This window comes from Hyperoodon ampullatus (genome assembly GCF_949752795.1).
Source record: "Hyperoodon ampullatus genome assembly, chromosome: 5".
In the NCBI taxonomy this organism is placed as follows: Eukaryota; Metazoa; Chordata; class Mammalia; order Artiodactyla; family Ziphiidae; genus Hyperoodon; species Hyperoodon ampullatus.
In genome coordinates this window covers 98,252,732-98,273,593 of record NC_136918.1, presented here as the reverse complement: position 1 = coordinate 98,273,593, position 20,862 = coordinate 98,252,732, and the positions used below count along the sequence as shown (strand labels likewise).

Sequence of the window (20,862 nt, the reverse complement as noted above, 5' to 3'; positions counted from 1 at the left end):
GTCTAAATGCTGAGTTCACATCAACCACCACGTGGCCAGCTATCCAAAACCATGAAAGTCATGGAGTTGATGTGCACTATGAGATAATTTAGTACTGCTGAAATGATCCAATTAGAACAGTGATTGAGACATTACATAAAAGCTGGCATACTGGACTTTCCGTGGTGAAATGAAGTAACATATTTACTAAGGACATATTGTTACCCAGTGTTGTCCATGTAGGTTCAGGGCTTTTAGAAATTTTAGATGTAATTGTTCCAGGACTTGTGGTTCTTTCTGGTGGTGGAAAGGAAAAAAAAAAAATTAAAATATTCTAGAGACAATAAAAAAAAAACAATCCTCCAAAGAGGAACTGAATGACCCTTTTAAAATCCTGTCATATTTAGTCAGTGTTTACAAAGTATGCAGTGAGTAAAAGTTTGGGGAAAGAATTTTAAAATTCAGTCATAATAGTATAGCTATAAAAAAAATTGTAATAAGCAATGGAATAATCAAAGCCTGGTTCGTTGAGCATGATTCTGAGTGTACTCTTTGACAATGAAGACTATCACATCCAGGTTGATAAACTACCTTTACCTCAAACTCTGTGCCATAATATATGTTGTTCCCCTCTCCTTTTCCTCTAAACCCTACACATATTCTGAGGCTTACATCCTCAACTCTAACTTTCTTTTTCTGAGCTTCCACACAGTATTATAGTTTCACAAGCAGGTTGTATAATCTTACATTGCTCTCATTGTTCATGATATAATCTTAAAAAAAAAATACAAGCAATTGGAAAGCCAGAGTCATGTCCTCTGCATCTCAGCCATCGCCCTAGTGCCAAACTGAAAACATAGTGGTAGGCAACGAAAACGGGAACTGTCTGCCTAATAACACTTAAACTTAGATGCATGCCAGGAAAATAAATTACAGGATAAATCACTGTGACAGTAGGACTTGTTTCTATGTTTATACCAAAATTTGCATGCAAGAACATCAGTCACTAAAATTGATCTAACAAGAAACAGAAGCATATTACTTAGAAATGTGGAGGTATATACAAAAGAAATATGCTAAAGAATTGGAGAATGGGTCTCAAGGGTAGAATAGGGTAGGGCAGTAGACTCCTCTTGTTCAATCTAAGCCTCGTAGTACTTAAAAAAAAATCTTTACGTATTACTTTGATTAAAGAAGAGTATTTCCCAGAAAAAAAGAACATCATTCACATAATTTTCAATTAAGATCTTATTGAAAATGTTTGATCCTTGTTATTTTGCATTAATTATTCATCTTCAGTCAATTCCAAATTTTACAGAGAATGTTTAATCTATAGAATTGTTTCTTTTTATAAGTAGATGGACATTATCTATTTGGAATTAAATATCCTGAAAGGTTAAAGAGACAGTTATTTACCAGGTTTAGTTCTTGGTGTTTTGGGCCTGAAGCGTCGTTTAGGTGTAGAAGGGACAGATGTAGTTTGCAGGGGAGCTGAAAGAAGATTTAATACAGCTTTGATAAATGGTATTTCCCAGGGGTCAATCAGGTTGTAACTGTAAACTTGTAAACTTCCTGAGGGCAAGAACTGCTTTTATTTCTTTGTATCCCTAGAATGCCCAGCACTGTGTTTTATACACAGTAGGTGCTCAATGAGTAAGTGTTGATTGAGTCAAAAGAAATTAAATGTCTATATGAGAATTGAAGGTACATTGTTCACTTAACTGTACTGGAAAGGGAGGACCCTTGTGGGATTTAAGAACACAAGGTACAGTTAAGAACTCAAAAGGTGATTTACCGAACAGCATGGGAGAAGCACAAATATTTGAGATTTAGAGAATTGAAGGTTCAGAGCTTCTTTAATTCTATATCTCACTACTAACCTCCCCAGGAGTTAACGAACTTCATTATTCCAATAACTTTCTATTATAGAATATATGTTGTTTTACTCTCTTATTCATCTTTCTTTATTGTATCCAGGACTGCAGAGCCTACTCGGTGCTCTGTATACTTAGGCTACTTTGAGAAAAATAGTCTGACCAAGTGGTATCTAAATATGCTAATTGAAGGGAATGTATTTTAAAATAATTATTATCTATAATTTTGCTGCTATTTTCCAGTGGCAAATTTGAAAGAAGTATAGGGAATAACAAGAAGAAAGGGAATAATACTTCAAAATAATGTATGCAAAGATTGAATTTTTGTCATACACCTGAAACTAATATAATGTTATCTATTAATTTTACCTCAATTAAAAAAATACAGAGATACCAAGATTATGAAAATTCTTCGAGGATTATCACAAGGCTAAGTAGAACAGATAACCCAGTTCTTTGAAGAATTTCATGGTAGAGAATGAACGGAAATGTTTACTACTGAAAATATTCTGAAAAGGCCAACACATGACTGATTCTTTTTGTCACTTTATCCATTCTTTCAAAGTACACAACTATACAGATATCATTAGTTACCAGGTGTTGTAGGTTGCATTTCAGGACTGGTAAAGATTTCCAGTTTTTGAGGAACGAATGGTGTTTCACTCGGAGCTGAAAACACAAACACCCCATCCCACCAAATAATTCCAGTTAAAATGAGGTATTTTAAGAGTTTCAGCATGCTTTTAGATGGTGTTACAAAGCACATGCTACAAGGACATGATTAAGGATGAAAAATGCATGAATGCTGTCTTGAAAGCTGGTGGATGAAATGATAATTTAAAGTGGAGAAAGGTCAGAATGAAATTGTTCAGTAGCTGACTCCAGGCAGACTCAATGCATGGAAGAGAGGTGATACAGGCCACAAACACACGAGATGGGAAGATATGGATGATGAAGATGTCCATGCAGTTTTCAAAGCTTTTCATTCCTTTAAGGATGGAAAAAATATCATCTATTACAGTTTAAAAAGAAAAAAGAGAGAGAGAGCCCAAAATGGAACATAAGATGCCTGCATTACAGGAAAAAATATATATTATATTCAGAAATAGGAAAGAAATAAATGATTAGATGTGATGGAATTAAATGGTCATTTGGAAGAAAGGCATTTACATGATTTTTCTTTCGATGGAAAACGAAGCACAATTTTTCTGTTAAAAACATTACCCAGTGTTGCCCTTGGCTGTTCAAGAGTTCTAGAAGTTTTAGATGGGACAGAATCCAGAAATGGATCGCTTGTTGCTGTTGGAATAAATGTCAACATTTTTAAAAGCAGTAGAGGGCCCCAGGAATAAAATACAAATTCCAGAGTAATAAATTATGCCTCAAATGGGGAAAAATATCAAGAGCACTTGAGAGATTGCTGACCAACATTTTAAAAGTAGTGATTCATTAGGAGTTGAAGATGAGCTCATTTTTAAAAACATGCAAACTTCAAATGTTAAACCATGATAAAACAATGTTTCATATATTGAACTGTTTTCAAGTGGTTTTTCTGGTTCCTTCCCTCTGTTTCTTAAACTGTTAGCTGAATCTACTCTTAGCATTCTATTTCATTTCTTAAAATTTTCTGCTGCTGTTTAAAATTATTTGCCTGTATCTATCATGGCACCAATAGAGCTAAGATAAGGCTACACACACACACACACACAAATACCAGACATACGTCTTTGTGTGGCAGAGACCAGTATTATTTACTTTGAATCTCCTGCAGTACCTAGTTTAGTAAGTGCTCAATAAATACTTGCTAGAAGGAACTATTGGACTGAATTAAACTCACTGTAGATAGATCAGTAAGTGAATGCCAAAGATTAGACCCAGCTGAACTTCTATAGACAAATGAGTGACATGATTGCTCTAGAGACGGATTTCTCACCTTGGCACTATTGCCCTTTAGGACTGGATGACTCTTTAGTGTGGGAGCTGTCCTGTGCATTGCAGGGGTTTAGCAGCATCCCTGGCCTCTACCCACTAGATGTCAGTAATACCTTCCCAGGATACCAAAAGTATATCTAGCTATGGCCGAATGTTTCCTCAGGGGGAAGGAAGCAAAATCACCCCCACTCGAGAACCACTACACCAGGGAAAACTAAGAATCTAAAAGCTTTTTAGAATGACTCTGAACAACAGAGAGATAGGCCATTATTTTTATTGTGCCTCAGTGGCAACCTAATCTATCTGCATCTCCCACATGTGGCAGAGTTTATTTACTGATGGATGTGAAGAAATAATCATTCAGTGGGAGAGGTGGGTAGAATTCATCTCCCTGACACAGATTGTCATGTCTCTCCTGTGGAGCTCTAGAGAGCGCACCTTTTCGTTCTGCAAAAATGAAAGGGAGAACTAGGTGCAGTATTGTCAGAATACCTGGCATCCAAAAAAAGAATTGAGAGGCTGGGTGTACCTGTGTGGGGCTCTGATATTTCAGGCTCATCTGATGTTGTAGGGCTTGAGAAAACATCATAAGTGGCTTTTAAAAGAAAAGGTAAAACAAAAAAGAAGATGTTAATTTTAATTTTAAAAGATTTCATGACATATTTTAATGCTGGCTGAAAGAGGACATTTTCATGTAGGTGTTAGTGAGCTTTGGCTGTGGGCTACTGGTCATGTTAGCAACGTGTAAGCAATCACTAATAGACTTGTCTCTAGTCCTTCTTGCCCTGAACTAAAGGCCTTTATGCAGTGAGCCCTGACACTGACCCCTAGGGTGATGTGAGCATAGTGCTATTTACAAGGAAGTCGTGCCAGCTGTAAATCAAACAGCTTCAAAGAGTACAAACACAAATGAAATCAGATGGCAATTTGAGATTTCCAAAGAAGGAAACAGCAGTCACACTGAGGTAATTTGCACAAAGACGACAGCTTGGTCTTTATACTTAGTAAAAGTTACCATCATGATGTCTGGATAGTACTTTACAGTTTGCACAGCACTTTGCAGGTTGCACAGCACTTTATAGTTTGCACAGCGTTTTCTCATATATCAACTTATTTAACTCTCTTAACATCCCTGAGAAATAGGTGAGGTAGACATTAGCCCCATGTTATAGACAATGGGGTAGTATCTCCATTTTCTAGATGATAAAATTGAGATTCACTGAGGAGAGGACATTTGCTAGTGGTCACGCACTGGGACTGTCAAATTCGACATATTTCCCATTCCATTTGCAGGGCCAGGAATGGCATAGTTAAGACCAGCCCCTTCCTCCTGTACCATCCTTCCTGCCATTTTACCTAGAGGCAGCTTTCTACATTCCTCCGTGGAGCCAAGAGCCCATCTATAATCTAGGTGCGTTTAAAGATAAGTTTTATATTCTACATAAAGAAAAGTAGGGTGACCTTAAAAATACAGGTTGATTTTAATGTAGGGGTAATTTTCATGTTCACTTAAGAATTGAATTTGCAAGCAAAAACAGCATCAAAATTAGAAAGTTCCCATTTCTGTACTAAGAGCCGTCACCATGGTAACGAGAGGTATAGAGGAAGGAAGCATGAACTGTCAGGAGGCAGGTGTCACTTCCTTTGCCCATTGAAAATGGCTGTACAGAAATAAATGATAAAGGCAGGAGCTCATGGGAAAATTTACACATTGGGGTTACTTGTAATTTAGTGACAATGTAATGATACTGAACCGTTGCTAGTTGAAGCTGTAGGGAAGCTAAGATCAGACCACGCAACACAGTCTGATATGCAGAGAGGGTAATTATATTGCACTGCATACAAAAGAGGCAGGAAATATATTTCAGTTTGTGAAGGTGAATCTACTGCTTTGCAAAATCTTCAAAAACAGAAAGAATATTATGAGTTAAAATATGCAAATATCCCAAGAATAAATTTATTACCTGACAATGTAAAGTTTTCTTTAGTCTAGCTACAGTTTTAAAGGGTCAGATAAGAATGACTCATTTTTTAAAGGACAAAAATGTTGGCAGCTGCTGATCTTAGGTTCACTTTAAGCCAATTTCAAATCATGGATCCAGCAAAGTCAGCTCGCTCTAACTACTAGACAAATCAGGAAAATTTAACAACTTGTATTTAAACCCCTTGTACTAGGTAAGAAATTGTCAATTAATAGCTGACTTATTTATATTTTATATTGTTGCTTTTGAAAAACACCATACTGTCTTTATGTTATCCTAACTCCCAAATTTCCCTTCCATCTAGTGACATTGGACCAACTTTCTTATATTCTTGTACTCTATTCTAAGAGATGATATTTATTCACCCTTTTTCTACTTCTTTTCCATATTAACAAGGCCCTTCCATCCTGGAGGTTCCAAGCTAGGCCTCAATCTTCCCTTAAGTTATTCCCAGAAGACACTGTCCTGGGGAAAGAAGCCCTCCTTCCATCATCCTCTGGCAACTGTGACTCACATCTGAAATTTCCCAACTGTCAGGGACCTCTTACTTCCAAACATTTTCTCAAATATAATTAAGATTAAAATCACATGTTTGCCAGTAGGTTTGGTCCCTGATATTTCTATTTCTGGAGTTTCTGATAGCTGAGTGCTAAAAACACAAAAACACCACTCGCTGGAAGTTTTATGTTGTTTGGGCAGCTCTGAGAAGCACACTACTACCTCATTTCATGGGTTAAACAAGAGTTTTTGACTCTGAAGTAATGGATGTAAGAGGATAGGACAGGGCGGAAACTGGAGTTCTCCAAAAATCAACCACTCTTGACTTCTTTACAAAACTCTTGATACAAACAGATGAAAAGACATACCATGTTCTTGGATTGGAAGAATCAATATTGTGAAAATGACTATACTACCCAAAGCAATCTACAGATTCAATGCAATCCCTATCAAACTACCAATGGCATTTTTCACAGAATTAGAACAAAAATTTCACAATCTGTATGGAAACACAAAAGACCCTGAATAGCCAAAGCAGTCTTGAGGGAAAAAAATGGAGCTGAAGGAATCAGGCTCCCAAACTTCAGACTAAACTACAAAGCTACAGTAATCAAGACAATATGGTACTGGCACAAAAACAGAAATATAGATCAATGGAATAGGATAGAAAGCCCAGAGATAAACCCACGCACCTATGGTCAACTAATCTATGACAAAGGAGGCAAGGATATACAATGGAGAAAAGACAGTCTCTTCAATAAGTGGTGCTGGGAGAACTGGACAGCGACATGTAAAAGAATGAAATTAGAACACTCCTTAACACCATACATAAAAATAAACTCAAAATGGATTAGAGGCCTAAATGTAAGACCAGACACTATAAAAATCTTAGAGGAAAACACTCTTTGACATAAATCACAGCAAGATCTTTTTTTTTTTTTTTTTTGCAGTACGCAGGCCTCTCACTGCTGTGGCCTCTCTCGCTGTGGAGCACAGGCTCCGGACGCACAGGCCCAGTGGCCATGGCTCACGGGCCCAGCCGCTCCGCGGCATGCGGGATCCTCCTGGACCGGGGCATGAACCCGTGTCCCCTGCATCGGCAGGCGGACTCCCAACAACTGAGCCACCAGGCAAGCCCATAACAAGATCTTTTTTGATCCACCTTCTAGAGTAAGGGAAATAAAAACAAAAATAAACAAATGAGACCTAATGAAACTTCAAAGCTTTTGCACAGCAAAGGGAACTACAAACAAGACGAAAAGACAACCCTCAGAATGGGAGAAAATATTTGCAAACAAATCAAGAGACAAAGGATTATCTCCAAAATATATAAACAGCTCATGCAGCTCAATATTAAAAAAACAAATAACCCAATCCAAAAATGGGCAGAAGACCTAAATAGACATTTCTCCAAAGAGGACATACAGATGGCCAAGAAGCACATGAAAAGCTGCTCAATGTCACTAATTGTTAGAGAAATGCAAATCAAAACTACAATGAGGTATCACCTCACACCAGCTAGAATGGGCATCATCAGAAAATCTACAAACAACAAATGCTGGAGAGGGTGTGGAGAAAAGGGAATCCTCTTGCACTGTTAGTGGGAATGTAAATTGATACAGCCACTATGGAGAACAGTATGGAGTTTCCTTAAAAAACTAAGAATAGAATTACCATATGACCCAGCAATCCCACTACTGGGCTTATATCCAGAGAAAACCATAATTCAAAAAGATACATGCACCCCAATGTTCACTGCAGCTCTATTTACAATAGCCAGGACATGGAAGCAACCTAAATGCCCTTCGACAGATGAATGGATAAAGAAGATGTGGTACATATATACAATGGAATATTACTCAGCCATAAAAAGGAACGAAACTGGGTCATTTGTAGAGATGTGGATGGATCTAGAGACTGTCATACAGAGTGAAGTCAGAAAGAGAAAAACAAATATCGTATATTAATGCATATATGTGGAACCTAGAAAAATGGTACAGATGAACTGGTTTGCAGGGCCGAAATTGAGACACAGATGCAGAGAACAAACATATGGACACCAAGGGGGGAAAGTGGTGGGGGGAGGGGTGGTGGTGTGATGAATTGGGAGATTGGGATTGACCTATATACACCAACATGTATAAAATGGATAACTAATAAAAACCTGCTGTATAAAAAAATAAATAAAATTAAAAAAAAAACCAAACAAAAACTCCCACAAAACTCTTGTAAATATACTTCTTTTTATACCAGAATGAAACACAGGAAATGCTTAGGTATCCCTGGTTTTTAAAGGGCTTTTCCAGCTATAAAATTGATAAATAGCTAAGAGGGGTAAACCCTTCTATTTTTTAGACTCTACATGCCATCATGCATTATTGTTTAGAGGCAAACATCTTCTGTCACCAAAGTTTACTTTAGTGGGTGACATTCTCCAGCCATTTGTCATTAAGTCTTGCATTCACAGAATATAAATGGGACCAAAATTTGTAGGAGAAGTCTAAGGCTAGTAAAATACGCAGTTCAATTCAAAGGCTATAAAAAGCAATTTTAGTTTCTTTCAAAAAACAGTAATGGCTTATAATCATGATAACTAAATTTTATTTTTATATTTTTCAGAGAAAAAAATAATATGAAATAAGCCACACTACAATTTTCTCATTTGTTTATAACTTCCTAAAACTACATTGCTAAATTATGTTTGGTTGTACATTTTATTTTTACTTTAAAAAAACTGATTAGATGCAAATTCCATAATAAAAATACTTTGATATTGCTCTGGAAACATATGATGGCACACAGACAAGGCCTTTACAATGATCAAGAATTCATCAATTTATCTTATTCAAATTCCATGAATATTAAGAACTATGTGAAAGACTTTTTTGTTGGACTGTTTCTAAATTTATTATTTTTTTATTGACATATAGTTGATTTAAAATGTGTTAGCTTCTGGTGTATAGCAAAGTAATTCAGATATATATATACATATATATATGTATATATATATATATATGTATATTTTCAGATTCTTTTCCTTATAGGTGTTTTTTTTTTTTTTTTTTTTTTGCGGTACGTGGGCCTCTCACTGTTGTGGCCTCTCCTGTTGCAGAGCACAGTCTCCAGAGGCGCAGGCTCAGCAGCCATGGCTCACGGGCCCAGCCGCTCCACCGCATGTGGGATCTTCCCGGACCAGGGCACGAACCCGTGTCCCCTCCATCGGCAGGCGGACTCTCAACCACTGCGCCACCAGGGAAGCCCTAGTTTGTTTTTTTTAAACATCTTTATTGGAGTATAATTGCTTTACAATGGTGTGTTAGTTTCTGCTTTATAACAAAGTGAATCAGCTATACATATACATATATTCCCATATCTCCTCCCTCTTGCATCTCCCTCCCACCCTCCCTTATAGTTTATTACAAGATATTGAATATAGTTTCCTGTGCTATACAGTAGGACCTTGTTGTTTAACTCTTTTATATATAGTAGTTTCTATCTGCTAATCCCAAACTCCTAATTTATCCCTCCTCACCCCCTTTCCCCTTTGTTAACCCTAAGTTTGTTTTCTATGTCTGTAAGTCCGTTTCTGTTCTGTAAATAAGTTCATTTGTATCATTTTTTAGAGTCCATATATAAGTAGTATCATATGATATTTGTCTTTCTGTGTCTGACTTACTTCACTTAGTATGATAATCTCTAGGTTCATCTATGTTGCTACAATGGCATTATTCCATCTTTTTTTTATGGTTGAATAATATTCGACTGCATATGTATAAAGACTCCTTTTAAAACATAAATTCTTAGGTGAAAGACCTCGTGACCTCATTAGGATAGAAATTGTGCCTGTCATGCTCTTTATGGACTTCAAGGTTTACCCCAGAGCCTTGTACATGGGAAGACTCAATGGAATTAATCGGCAAGATTTCCATTACAATGAACAAATAACAATGAGTTTGACAGTTGGGTAGTTTATGCTCTTAGTAAGGATAGATGAGAATAAATGAACAGATCCTTTAATTATTTTATAACACACATATGTGTGCACACAAATCTCTCCCTCTACTACACAATTACCTGCCATATGCTTGTGTGGCCACACCTTGCCATGGAAATAGAATCCTAAGCACACATATAAAGACACAAGGGGAAAATACAACAGGACCATCAATAAGTAGCTGGATGAGAAAAGCATTTATAAACACCACACACAGAGTTCTCAGTACCATTTAAATAAGTACATAAAGCTCTCTTCATTTCATGGAAAAATAAAATACCTTTCTGGTTGGCCTTGAAATTTGTGAATATATTGCCTGCAAGAAAATGCTCATGAAGCAAAACCAAAGGCTGTGGCTGTACATCTCTAAGAGGCCACTGTAAATCTGTAAACCATCTGGTATACTTAAATTCTATTTTCCTGATCTCAAAGCATCAACACCACCATTTATTCCTATTTTTTCTCCTCTCTAGGGCTTAATTCAGTCCGGTGGGCCAGATCTATGCTAATCAACACCTCATAGGAAGACAATAAGGTCCAAATGTAGAGTTCAACCACTGTGAGCAAACCACTTGTGGCTGAAACTTTCCAACCAGTATACCACCCCTCAGGCATGCTGATCACTTCAGTTTTCAAGGCTTTAAATAATTTATAGAGCTTAAGTGCATATAGCAATTTCTTAAAGCTCTACAAAGTACTGAAAGAATGAAACACTGAAAATAATCAGTAATGAACTCCTAAAGGGAGCTCCCAAAGTGGATTCTAATGAAAAGACTGAGGCAGACCATCCTCAGTTCTGCCAAGGGAAGTCTCTAAAGATAATTGTTTATTGCTCAAGGGGAAATAATTATGCCAGAAGGAACTGTCATCTTAGTAATAAGTTACTGTACAATTAGAGGGAAAAGTCAGTTTGTCTGGGCATGCTAGGGGAAGAACAGGCTGAAGAGTTTTCTAAGGATGCAAATAAACACACTGCATCATCTTGGGTTATATGAAGAAATCATTTTTTTATTTGATTAAGGTTCAAATCCCTCCTGGTACTAAATGATGATCTTTTAAGGGGATGACCAAGTAAATTAAGGATGCTTAACACTGACAGCATTAGCAAGCCAGAAACAAAACACTGATTTCTATTCTTCTTCTCCAACCATGTTCTACTGGCTACCTTCCAGCAGAACATAAGACCAATTCTATTGCATCATCAGAAAGATTGACTTTTCTGAATGATTGTTATAAGCACGTAAGTATTTCTATGGCCAACTTTCTTTTAATATAGAATTTATAAATAAGTTTACATTCTGGCATATAGTTAAAGAGCAGATTTTTATAATTTCCTTTCTGTACTTTAAGAAAGGGTGGATTTGCTAAGGAAAGCAAAATCAGTCAATCCTACTTGAACATACTTTAGAGAAGGTTTAAAGAAAGTACAATTCCAAATAATGAGATCACAAAATGCAGCCCTAAACTACTGAAATGATTTCAATATTCGACATGCAAGTTAGAATTGCCACATAGCTTTTTATTGACAAAAGTAATATAGACATCTTTTTAAGAGCATGCGTTCTGATTATTTGATACAGAGTATGAAGTAAATGTGGAAAACAAATCTAGTAAACGTTGAAGGAAAATGAGTTTTACAAAAGGTACTGATAAACCATGTTTAATGGTTGATAAAGAAACAAGCAGCCCCTGGTATCCAGGTGCCGGCCAGGCACTCACAGCTAGGCTGTTGTGTTCACCTACGGAACATCGACAATTGAAAAGAACATCAACATCAGACAAGTTCACTTGGTGACAAAGATGGACCAAGACAAAAACAAGACCATTCTGTAACTGTGTGGGACACAAACGCATGAGCACAAAAATTACTGTCCTCATATTCTGGCTAATATCTTTACCAATCACAGCTTTAGTCTTACTCCTCTTTTCTCGCCTTCTAGTTAAGAATTCTTAAGATATTCTGTCACAGATTATTCCCATTTTCAGACCGCATCCAATTCAGAGCAAAGCTTCACTTCCTTAAACACTCCCCAGAATCACCTAACACAAGACTAAATCCCATAACATCCTCTTACTAACAGATCCACAGTTCCTCATGGTCTGCATTCTCCATTGTTACAAAAAGTAAATAAACCTAACTTTGTTCAAATACAGGTGTGTTCCTGGTAGTCTTTGGCTGAAGGTAATTGACATAGTAAATATAGATGCATTGCATGCCAACAGAGAAAACAAAATATGTTCATTTTGCTATAATAATGTCATTAATACCAGCTGAAATATATCATTTCTTCAAAAGATGTAACAACTAAAAACGAGACCGATGATTTCATGGACTGGCATTCAAGTACTATCTCTGCCTCTCTCTCTTCTTAATTCTCAAATAATTGCATTAGGAAGCCATGTGAGTAACTGGAAAATACAATAATCATATATGTTGAAACTAAATAGGAAATAGAAACTTAGTGCCTGTGTAAATTCACACAAAATCAATTGAGAAACAAAGGCTGAAATGAATAAAAGGGTTGTGTGAATATACCAACTCTTTAAATCACAAGTAACACATTTGATAAATTTTAATTAGAAATTTATCACATTAGGAAGATGCCACAGAACATTTATACAAGAGGTAGATGGAAGTGTTAAAAATACTAGCAGAAACAAGAAATACTTAAGCGCCCACTTTAAGAAACCAATTTTACATTGATTTCAGGCCTCCTGTCCTATAACTGACCACATTCGATGCTTCTTATCTGTACCATGTAAAGTATTACAGACTACAGTGATAAGGCGGTGCTTCTTAAACTTTAATGCTCATACAAATCACCTGGAGATCTTGTTAAAAAGCAGATCCTGATTCAACAGATTTGAAGTAGAGCCCAAGATTCTGCCTTTCTAAAAAGCTCCCTGGTGATGCCAATGCTCTCTCTCCAAACATCATACCAAGTAGCCCAGTCATAACAATTCAGTGTAGTAACGGCAGGCTAGGAAGTTTCTGTGGCTGATGCTTATGACTGCAATCATACCTACTGAACTGTTACAGCCCATGACAGGCCCACACACTTCATCTAGAGATGGCTGGCAGTCGACAGTTTTTGGAAGTTCTCTGGCAGCCTAAGGTGGCCCTAGCAGGAGGGAAGCAGCTGAATAATGAAACTGCTTCCTGCGGCATTAGCAACTATTCATACTCCACAGGGCAAAACCAGAATATTCCTTTGCTGTAATTAAGGCAAAAGGAACCTTTCTTTTACTGGGATTTCCAATCTCATCTATCTTCGTCTCTTTGTAACTCTACAACATTCACCTGCAAACATATTTTCCCTACCCCCCAGAGCTTGCTTCAATTCAGGCTTATATATAATTCATATCCTAGGCATTGAAATTTCATAAGTGGTTTCCTGGAGGTTTTGGTCAGTTTGCTCTTAAATAATCATAAACACCAAAAATCTAGAGGCTGCTCAAGAGAAACCAGGAAGACCTTATATGCCCTGTGTTTATAGCCCAGAAGTTGAGAGATAAAAGGGACCTAAGTGTTCTACTAACTCAGTGGGCCCCAACAGTCTTTGGTTTGGAAGATGTGATACTTGTAAAGGACATGGGGGTCAGGCCAGCTGGGCCACAGTGCAGCAGATAAACCGTCACACACACCCACAGACTAGCATTGTTCCACAGTCTGCAGTGCAGCTGTGCCTCTGTGTTAACAGAACTAGAGGCTCAGTATGAAACTCCACCCAGAGCCTGGATTTTAGACTCAGGTGACCTGAATTCTGAAGGTGTTCTTGCACCCACACTGAGTAATGGCACTAGAATTTCAGGGTCAGTGACTTGGGGAATCAAGGCTTAGAAAGACCCAATTTAAGGCTTCTCTGTATTGGCTGACAACTATAACCAACTTATAAGTGTTTTCTCACATGAGTAAACTAGGGAGGACTGTAACAGACATGCTTACTTCATTTGATGCCATCCTTGTTGTATCTTTTGCTAAGATCTGAATCAATTACACTCACCAGAGAAAGGATCATTTGACTAAGATCTATGTGTCTGTAGGCTCATTCTCATCCTTTCTCAAACCAGTCCTGTGCGGGACTCCTTTCTGGAGAATACCACAGAATGGGGGTGTGTTTAACATCATTACATGAACTTCTAACTACATTATACACTAATTATATGTACTCAAAAAAAATCACCACTAGAAGGTTCACAAAATTAAAATACAAATAAGTAAAACAAAAATCATAGAAGTAATCACACAAAATGGTTTGTGAGGTTTTCTTATAATTCTCACATGCTGAATATTTTCTTTAGTTGACCACTAGACATCAAAGAAAGGACATAAATGCAAAAACTCTTTAATTGAGAAAAATCTATTTTTTAAAAAGGAAGCTATTTCACTCAATCAATTTTAGTGTTGGAACACAAGAATTCTCGGGAGAAAAAGCCAATTGCTATAGTTTACAAAAGAGCAAACCAGGATCCAGGAAAGTAGAGAAAAATAGCTAAAATATGTGGTTGGTAGTAAAGCCAGAACTGGAACCAAGGTCCAGTATTAATGCCAAGACCTGTGGTCTTTCCTCTATATCACAATATGTTTACATATTTTAGGACATATTTTATGTTTACATATTTTATTATTTCAGTAATAATATCTTCCACAAAGTAAACTCTCAAATGTTCACTGGATATTTTACTGAAAAAGAGGCAAATATCTAACTGCAAGGGAAATATTAAATTCATACTCTTAAATCAGATCACGATGGGATTCTTATTTTTGTTACTGCTCTCATGTCACTAAAGAGATCTCTAGAAATTCAATGAGCCAATTCACAGTTCATCTTCTAGCCAGACTTCTAACTGTATATCCAGACATTAAAACACAGATCTTTAAAACAAATGCAAAAGCATTTTGCTTTCGTATTGAAAAAAATGAAATTCATCTAAGCATCAAGAATGGATTATAACTTTACCATTTACTACAAAGTATATGGATAATCAACTAAACAACCTATAAAAATAAAAACGAGAAGTTATTCCATACTGTTGCTCCAATCTATTTTTTAAAAAAAGAATGCAATTACCAGTTTGAGGCAGCAGAATTTTGGAATCTTCAGATATTTTACTTGTAGGCACAATCCATGGCTTTTGACTTGAAGCTACAGCAAAAAAGAAATGGAATTCACTGAGAATTTTTTTGAAAGGATAAAGAGACAGAAATAGATTGCTGGTGTGGTTAAGTGGCTACCAGTAGCCTGAAATAAAAAACACATACTGATCCAATTAAACATCATCACATATGAAGAAGAAATCAATATACACCCATTTAGAGAGCATTTGAGTAGAGACTAGAAGGAGACTAGAGTTTGGTGTCATACTCTCACCTTTTTGAGGATAGAAAACTAACTAAATGGGCTATATATGGAATTAATAGATTGATAATTGTTACTAAATTTGTAGAAAATACAATCAGAGAAATAGTTATTTTTGGCTTTTTTTTTTTTTAAACCAAATCAACCACTTGTTTGGCTGAGTTGACTGAATTCAGCAGTTCATTGAGGTTTGCATAGATAAGATCCAGTAAACGTGTTCTACAGAATTAAGCAATCACCACCCATGTCGTAACACCAGATTTAAGGTGCTGTTATTACCCAAGGTGCCCCCAGGTTTCTCAAAAGGGAAGGGTGTTTTTGCCTGAGGAAATTCTGGAAGAATTTTCGGAGCTGCAATGAAACACAAGAAATGTTATGCTTGAAGTGGGAGTAAGAGAAAAGGTTTTTAAAATCTCAAGCTTCAAAAACAAAAAACAAACACACAAATGCAAATTACTCAGGTAAGGTAAGGGACTGTTACTAGTATATATTTCTTACTCCTGTGTTTCAATGATGGATAATATAAGACAGCTTCTTTTTCTATTTTGTATAATGAAGCCACTGCATTTGAGGAGTTTGGGTTCTTTTTTTCACCCTTATTAAACTAGTATCCTAATTTCTTCAGCTATGCGTATGTGTGTTCTCAGATATATTAAGTTTAAACTCAAGTCAAGCACCAAACACATATGAACTAGAAAATGTCTGTCCAATAGTTTTTAAAAATAGAATTTCAGTAACTACATGACTTTATATTTAAGCTCCCCCAACAACTTTTTTGATATTGCACGTAAATTCTAAGAATTCTAAGAAGCAGTCTGCAGAAATATCATAAATATATCTTCTATTTCAAGAGAAACAGTTGAGTAGAAAGATATTTAGGAAAAATATAGAAAATAACTTATTCAGTGACACAATAATGTTGAATTAAAAGAATCAAATATAATATCAAAATATGACTACCCCCAAGAAAAATTACCAAAGGATTTGTCATAGAGAAAGACTCTTTAGGATACTAGATTATAAAATAAAGAATTTATAACATTTAAGGGCTTGGTATTGGAGAGTTTATTGTTCTATAAGCCATGTGTCCCTTCTTTTCTGTGAGGAGATAAGTTTGAATGAATTAGCCTAAGGACTTCTTTCAAGCATGCATAATATTTCCAAGGTAATAATAAGCTGCAGTGTTTAATAATTTTTACCTAGAGTGCTCAGTGGCAATTCAAACCTAGGTATTAAAATAGTTTGCGGTGTTTCGGGGGTCCTTCCCCTGAGAACTGCAATAAAGAAGAATTCAGTTAGAAACTCCCTGAGTCGGGATTTGACATTGTGGCTTAACCATGTCATGTGAGGCATGCTCATAACAGAGGGTGCATTGGGCAGCTGATGCCTTTCATGGAAATAGCTGGCTTTCCCTGGAAATGTTTTACATAGTTATAATTTGAAGGTATATGTTCAAACGGCCATGGTGTGGCATGGAAGATCAATATCACAAGTACAGAACAAAATATGTACATGCTGCTCCTGTTTTTTTTTTTTTTTGGAGAAGAGAATAAAGCAGGTTAGATTCTCTTGGGCCAAGAAGCAGCTAACTTGCATGACATGAAATTCTTAGTAAAAGGCATGACACTTTGGGGGATTCTCCTTAAGTTTAGTACACACAAGACTTGGAAAAGCCAACTGAAATGGAAAGCACAGACATAGTCAAGACTCTCACTCCTCCAAGCTTTGTAGGTTAAAAGGCTGGCATTCTGTTTTTCTATACCTCCCAAGAGACTGGTAAAAAGGGTGTACAGTTAGCATATAGCATCTAGAGCTGCCTAGAATATTAGTCATCAGGATCAAGGTATGTCGTTAACTCTTTAATGGAATTGGTCCGAGAAATAGAAGATGAACTACTGCCAGTAAGGTAGGAAAGAAAGTGGGGAGGATGGGAAGCCAAGGCATTGGGGTTACTTTTGTATGAGGGTTGGGAGGTTCTTTTTTTTTTTTTTTTTTTAAGAAAAAAAGTTCTTAGAATTACCCGGTATTGTTTCTGAAATGTCTAAGGCACTAGACACAGTGGGTTTAGTGGTTCTTGGAACTGATTCAGGAGTCACTGGAAGGTAAAAAAGACGACTTTACAAATTAAGATAAAATGATGAAACAAGTCAAGACCATAAGGCACTTTTGTTGCCTTTTAGAATTAGAACTGACACTTACACGGACTAATTCTTTTCAAGTTAATTATGTTAAGGGCTCCCTGGCTTGTGTCTGAACTGACACCTCCTCCCAACCCTTCCTTTCTGGGTTTGTCCACTTTCCGTGTGTTCCAAAAAGCAAGTGGAATTGACCCCCATGGAAGCATTTATCAGTTTAATCATAATTTTGGGTCTGTCCTTTTTTCTTAGCACAAAGTCTGGGATATAGTAAGCAAGCACATGATAAATATTTATTAAACAAGTTAATATATGGGCAGATAACATAATGACCCAGGTCAAAAAGATTTATTTAGAACTATTACAATTTTAAGACTTCTCTCTTCCAAACTGTAGTCAACATGCAAAGCTTGGAACTGGGTTGAAATTATGAGGATTCAAATGCTCAGTCACAGGGTTGTTTCAAGTGCTAGATCAAAGGTAAAGATGACCTTCAGGTAAATAGTTTTTGAGGAATAAGAACCAGGATCACCGAGATCTGGAATGAATTGTGAGCTACACAATTCCAGAATTTTGTAGGGTAAGGATATGAAATAAACACAGTGCCACTGAATAATGAATTACGGTGTTTGCCTAAGTGTTTCTGAAATGGAAAATCCTGAGGAAGGTTTGGCAGAGAGCTAAGAACTCTGTTGACTCTCCCATCAGATACTATGCCAAGAGAAGAAGTGTAGTTGGGAATGCTTTTCTTGGTATTGGCTAATTATACTGAAATCAGAAAACTACCTAGGAATTTCATTCAAATAGCTTATTCCAGCATCAGAGCCTACCCTTGCTCCAACTCCCATGAAGGTGGGGGATGGAAGGTCCATTTATCACCTTTAGGTAGGACCAAGTACTTCTTACTCTGTCAGAAATATTTCTACTTGAATAGGTTTCTTGAAATCAAGCCATTTTATTTCCCCACCAATCTTTCTTTTCTCTGGACTAGTTAGGAGTCCAAGAGTTTAGTACAAGGTAAATATCACTGATAGTTCAATTTATGGCAATTTTATGGGTTAAAAAATTCACTTTAGATTGGAATTACTTTGCTAAATGTAGATTTGGAGGAATTCTTGCCAGATATTTGTTTCACAGATCTCTGGATGAAGTGGTATTGCTCTGGCAAAAACTCTGTAGTTCAGAGAATAACATGTCCCCAGTGGGCTGGACTTGGGCAGTTCATTCACATAAGACATGCTGAATGTTTGTTAGTAATGGTTGATAAACTGGGGAAAATGCATACTGCGTTTATTCTTTAAAGGATTTTTACTGAACTATTAGGTATTTTCTACACAAGCATTGTTAATCTTCAAGAGACATTGTTACTAAATGATTCCAAGGTATTTTCATAGATATTAAACTATGGATTTATGAGGGATAATGGCATTTTGCTAAACCAATCACTTGTGAAAGTGAAGAAATGAAAAAATGCTCTCGTGTCTTCTTATAAAAGGAAAGCACCCAAACCATGGTATTACATCTTAGTATAAAAATATTTCAGAAAGTTGCAGTAACAACTTTCACTTAAAGTGAAAAATACAGCTTCCATATTACATATCAGTTATAGAATTCAATGGTTCATTTGCATCTGCTGTTTTTCCAAACATTAAAGACCCAGAATCTCCTACTGTTGTGTGCTTATGATCAAAATGAATTTCCTACTGGCTCTTCACTGAAAAAAAAAAAAATACAGGCTTTTCTATCAGTTACTATTTGAAAAAACATATTATTTATTTTCTCAAAGTTAATAACGTAGGGATCTCATTACCTGTTACGGGCTGTGCTGGGATTTTTTCTACCTCTGGTGTTTTAGATTCAGCAGGCAGTGCCAAGGTTTCATTCTTAGCTAAAAAATTCAGAAAACAAACAACTTATCTCACTTCCTCATAATAGAGTATCCAAATATAATTCCCTCAAAACAATCAAGCAACAGACTATTTCAAGAAATCTATTCTGCTCTTATCCCTTCCCACCAGGCAGTCAATAAATTTATTGTGCATTTCTACCAGGGATTAGTATTAGTAGTGACAATCTTCAGAATTCCTTCTCATTAATCCTAGGTAATTCTTTAAGATCTAGGTTGGCACTGGAATGAGGAAAAAAATCACAACCCAGTACTTGGATAGCTCTCAAGTCATTCTGACTCATAACAGAGTTTCTTGAAGGCACAGGTTGTAAGGCATAGCAAATGCTCCCTGGAATTTTATATTCAATTACTCCTAATTTTTTTAAATCAATGAATAGAAATTATCCGTTATTATGCATGGTAAAAAATATAATAGGCTATGGCTCTAAAGTTTTAGAAAAACATGAATAACACACATAGGAAACTAAGTTATTTGAAGATATTTGTGGTTAGGAAAAAATACCAACAGTTATTTATTTGAACCTCATGTTAACATAGATATTTTCTTTGGGTCTGTGTGGGAATTCAGTGTAAAAAAATGAAGTCTGTTTTTTAATTCTATTTCTTTTCTCTTCTGACAATTAGTCAGGAAACTTTCTTCTAAAATTTAGGTATTCCTTTTCAAAGAAAGTACATTTCTGTACCAGAGTTGCCCAATGATTAAGATATTCTCCATATTCTCCAAAATGCAATTAGGATTAACTTGATTCAGCTATTTAGCACACTGAATCAATGATCTGCTTATGATATTTTGAAACAGTCTAGTGGCATGAAAGAATTCATTCATCTTTGAGATACCCTGATCATGTCACCTTGAACTGATTATAATCAGATGGGATTTTTAAAGAGTCCTAAGGTTGTAAGGAACTTCTTGGGTTTCTCAGCTTTGGCACTACTGACATTTTGGGCTGGACAATTTTTTTAATGGGGGCCTTTCCTGTGAAGTGCAGGATATTTAGCAGCATCTCTGGCCTTTACTCACTGGATTCCACCCTTCCACAGCTGTGACAACCAAAAATGTCTCCAGACACTGCGAAATATCCTGGGGAGGGGACAAAATTGCCCTCTGTTGAGAACTACTGATCTAATCTGTTCTCTCAAAGTTCTTTGAGGATGTAAATTTTGCAACTTCTTCCTATAGTTCACATCACTGTTTTAAA

General features: G+C 36.4%; 1 protein-coding gene across 3 annotated transcripts in view; it reads right to left on the bottom strand.

Moving 5' to 3' along the window:
* The window catches only part of ABI3BP (ABI family member 3 binding protein), a gene marked incomplete at both ends in the record, with an annotated part of 249,712 nt that overhangs the window by 107,388 nt on the left and 121,462 nt on the right, over positions 1-20,862 (bottom strand). For 2 of the 3 annotated variants that reach the window (XM_079704666.1, XM_079704667.1), the window contains 8 exons: positions 205-276; positions 1,396-1,470; positions 2,448-2,522; positions 3,078-3,152; positions 4,315-4,380; positions 15,332-15,406; positions 17,640-17,714; positions 19,565-19,642. In XM_079704666.1, coding sequence (XP_079560792.1) covers positions 205-276; positions 1,396-1,470; positions 2,448-2,522; positions 3,078-3,152; positions 4,315-4,380; positions 15,332-15,406; positions 17,640-17,714; positions 19,565-19,642 — 591 coding nt within the window. Of the gene's footprint in view, positions 1-204; positions 277-1,395; positions 1,471-2,447; positions 2,523-3,077; positions 3,153-4,314; positions 4,381-15,331; positions 15,407-15,898; positions 15,971-16,818; positions 16,894-17,639; positions 17,715-19,564; positions 19,643-20,862 lie in introns of all 3 variants that reach the window. The other variant, XM_079704665.1, reaches the window with a different exon arrangement.